Source organism: Myotis brandtii, unplaced genomic scaffold, assembly GCF_000412655.1.
Source record: "Myotis brandtii unplaced genomic scaffold, ASM41265v1 scaffold190, whole genome shotgun sequence".
NCBI classification, from domain to species: domain Eukaryota; kingdom Metazoa; phylum Chordata; class Mammalia; order Chiroptera; family Vespertilionidae; genus Myotis; species Myotis brandtii.
Window position 1 is genome coordinate 4,675,033 of NW_005357076.1, and position 3,319 is coordinate 4,678,351.

Sequence of the window (3,319 nt, forward strand, 5' to 3'; positions counted from 1 at the left end):
ACTGGGGATGTGCCCGCAACCAAGGTACATGCCCTTGACCGGAATCGAACCCGGGACCTTTCAGTCCGCAGGCCGACGCTCTATCCACTGAGCCAAACCGGTTTCGGCGGGATGGGTTTTTCTAAATGAAGTAAAATATTTCTTTGTAGTAGTTTCACTTGATTTTCCATATTAAATGAAATAAATATATTTACATTTATAAATAAAATGTTTCACATTACATTTTTTTGTTTTCTGTTTTGTTTTTCTTTATTACCATTCAGCTATCCTTTTTAGGTTGCCTACAACTAAAAAGACCCTCTTAAATTCCTGTAACTTAAATGAACTTTTAAACCTAGAAAATTGTTCATTGCCATTCTGTGTTTCCTCTATAAATTGAGTTTTCACAATTTTGGATTTAATAAAAGTGTATATTTATCATTGGATTATAAAGTAAAACAAACATTTAAAAAAGAATAGAATATTTATTAATAATAACAAAATTTGACTATGCCGTACATAAAAGGGTTAAAAAACAGAAAATGTGTTATTAAAAATTAGTGCCTACCTCCCTCTACTAGCCCTCATTCTACTCATCCCTTGATTCCTCACCCCATTAAAAAGATATTTTTCTGCTTTTATGTGTTTTAGACTTTTGGAGCTAAACACAAATTGTTACATTGACATTTATACTTATCTTGCAGCTGCTGTATTAAAGTATGAAAATAATGTGATGAATATTCGACAGTTTAACTGTTCTCCACATCCTTACTGGTTGCCCAATTTTATGGATGTCTTCACATGGTCTTTACCATTTGTTGGAGAAAAAGGTATAATTTTAATTTTAAAAATTTGTTTTATTACTGTTACATTTACTCCAGTTTACTATTGCAGGCATATACTTGCTAAAGAAGCTGAAGTCTAGTTTCACTGTGGGTACAACTCTACTTGTGTCAGTGGGTGTGGATATGAAGGCCTCAAAGATATTTTAGTTAGCTGTTTACAGCCTCCATGGGAGTGTGTCTGGGGGATTGGGAGAAGACTTATAAATAGCCCAATGTTGTCTTCAGCTGTTGGGTTTTCTATCTTTTTTTCTTTAGCTTAAATCTTTTATGAAGGTGTAGAGGGATAGCTTTGCTTTGTAAAGGACACTGTTGTATGTTTTAACAACAATTTTTGGGAATGTCACAGCAATTCATGGGAGAATTTAATAGGCCTTGTTTTGGGCAATGTTAGTCATTTTATAGCAGTTCTGTACTCTGAGAAAAATAAAGAAAAATTCAGGTTCTAACTTAATATTCCATATAAAAATATGTTCGTATGCAATTTTAGTGGTGCTTCTCTAAGATATTTAGAAGAATATCTATTGTTATATACTTAATAGGCTTTTAAAGAGAATATAAATGCTATTTAAGAAATTTTGTTTCTATATTTTGTCCTTGTTCTATAGAATTCTTAAGCTTACTTTATCACATTCTCCTTTTCCAATTTTGCGTTAATTCAGGGATCCTCAAACTACGGCCCGCGGGCCACATGCAAATACAAATATTGTATTTGTTCCTGTTTTGTTTTTTTTACTTCAAAATAAGATATGTGCAGTGTGCATAGGAATTTGTTCATAGTTTTTTTTTAAACTATAGTCCGGCCCTCCAACGGTCTGAGGGACAGTGAACTGGCCCCTGTTTAAAAAGTTTGAGGACCCCTGCGTTAATTTTTCCACAAGGCAATGCCTTAGTTTCCATATGTGGAAGAGTATGAGAGTACAGACATGATTGGAAAACATTTTGTTCTATAACCTTCTCTATTTTTTCTCACCTCTTTCATGTTACAAAATGTTTCTGTTTTAGATATGGTACTTTTGCCGGCAATTTTTGGTTCTAAAATTTAGAGTTAATACTTAAACTGTGCATGTCAAATTGGTTTTTTTGTTTTGTTTTGTTTTTAGATTGCCTTCAGTCTTTGTCAGTTACTTAATAGGTCAGCATTAAATTAATATAGAGATAGAATTACCCACTTTAGCATTTGAGAAGGGGGCCAGTAAAGGGCTTAGGTGCAAGGGATGGATTACACTATAACCTTCTATCTTTGGTATATGAGAAATAGTTCAATCATAGCATCATCAGGCTAAAGTAATTTAAGAATTCATCTTGCTCATTCTCCTATCTCCAAGCTAGACTGCAACTCAACTATTCCAATACTAGAGGTCCGGTGCATGAATTTGTGTACCAGTGGGGTCCCTTGGCCTGGCCTGCAGGGATCGGGCCAAAACTGGCTCTCCTACATCCCCCGAGGGTCCTGGATTGCAAGAGGGCACAGGCCAGGCCAAGGGACACAACCAGTGCACGATTGGGGCTGGGGAGGGACCACAGGAGGGCTCCAGTCCCAATTGGCCGGACCCCAGCAGCAAGCTAACCTACCAGTCGGAGCGTCTGCCCCCTGGTGGTCAGTGCGTGTCATAGCGACTGGTTGAACTGTCGGACACTTAGCATATTAGGCTTTTATTATATAGGATAATATCAGTGGAATGGGGGGTAGAGAGAGCAGGAAGGGTAAAGTAAAAGGAATATGGACATTTTATAAATTCTAATTTGATTCTCTGATGCTTCCACAATAAGGAAATATTTACACCTAATTGCTATAAGTGTTTAAACAAGGAAAGAAATAGTTGAGAATAGTTTTTCTCAAGTAATGTATCTATCAAGAACCAGGACATCAAAAAAAAAGGGGGGGGTTGGGGAGACCAAAAAACTAGGACATCACAGAATTTTAGAGCTCATAATGAACTTAACAATCATGTAGTCTAACTCCTTTTGAAAGATGAGAAAATTTAATCTTTCAGTTGATCTCTCATAAATGAAGATGGAGAACAGATTTCTAGCAGTATTTCTACATTTGAAGTCTGTTACTAAGTGATCTTTTATTCTTCTTTTGCCACTCTAATTTTTTACTTATAGAGAGAGGAAGGGGAAAAGAGAGAGAGAAACATTAATTGGTTGCCTTCCGCATGGGCCCTGACTGGGGATTGAACCCACAACCTGGGCATGTGCCCTGACCTGGAATCAAACCTGCCACCTTTTGGTGTACAGAATGATGCCCCAACCAACTGAGCCACACCATCCAGGGCTTTCTTTTGCCACTCTAAATCATCTTATCTATACTAATAAAAGGGTAATATGCTAATTAGACCAGGAGACCTTCCGGACAAAGCCATGGTGGCAGGCCGAGGCAGAGGCGGTTAGGGGCAATCAGGCCAGGAGGGGAGGGCAGTTTAGGGTGAGCAGGCTGGCAGGGGGGTCAGTTGGGGGCCATGAGGCTGGCAGGGGAGGGCAGTTGGGGGCCA

General features: G+C 38.1%; 1 protein-coding gene across 7 annotated transcripts in view; it reads left to right on the forward strand.

Moving 5' to 3' along the window:
- The window catches only part of PPP3CB (protein phosphatase 3, catalytic subunit, beta isozyme), a 35,871-nt gene that overhangs the window by 9,439 nt on the left and 23,113 nt on the right, over positions 1-3,319 (forward strand). For all 7 annotated transcript variants that reach the window (XM_005864666.2, XM_014538375.1, XM_014538376.1 and 4 more), the window contains exon 8: positions 684-809. In XM_005864666.2, coding sequence (XP_005864728.1) covers positions 684-809 — 126 coding nt within the window. The remainder of the gene's footprint in view (positions 1-683; positions 810-3,319) is intronic.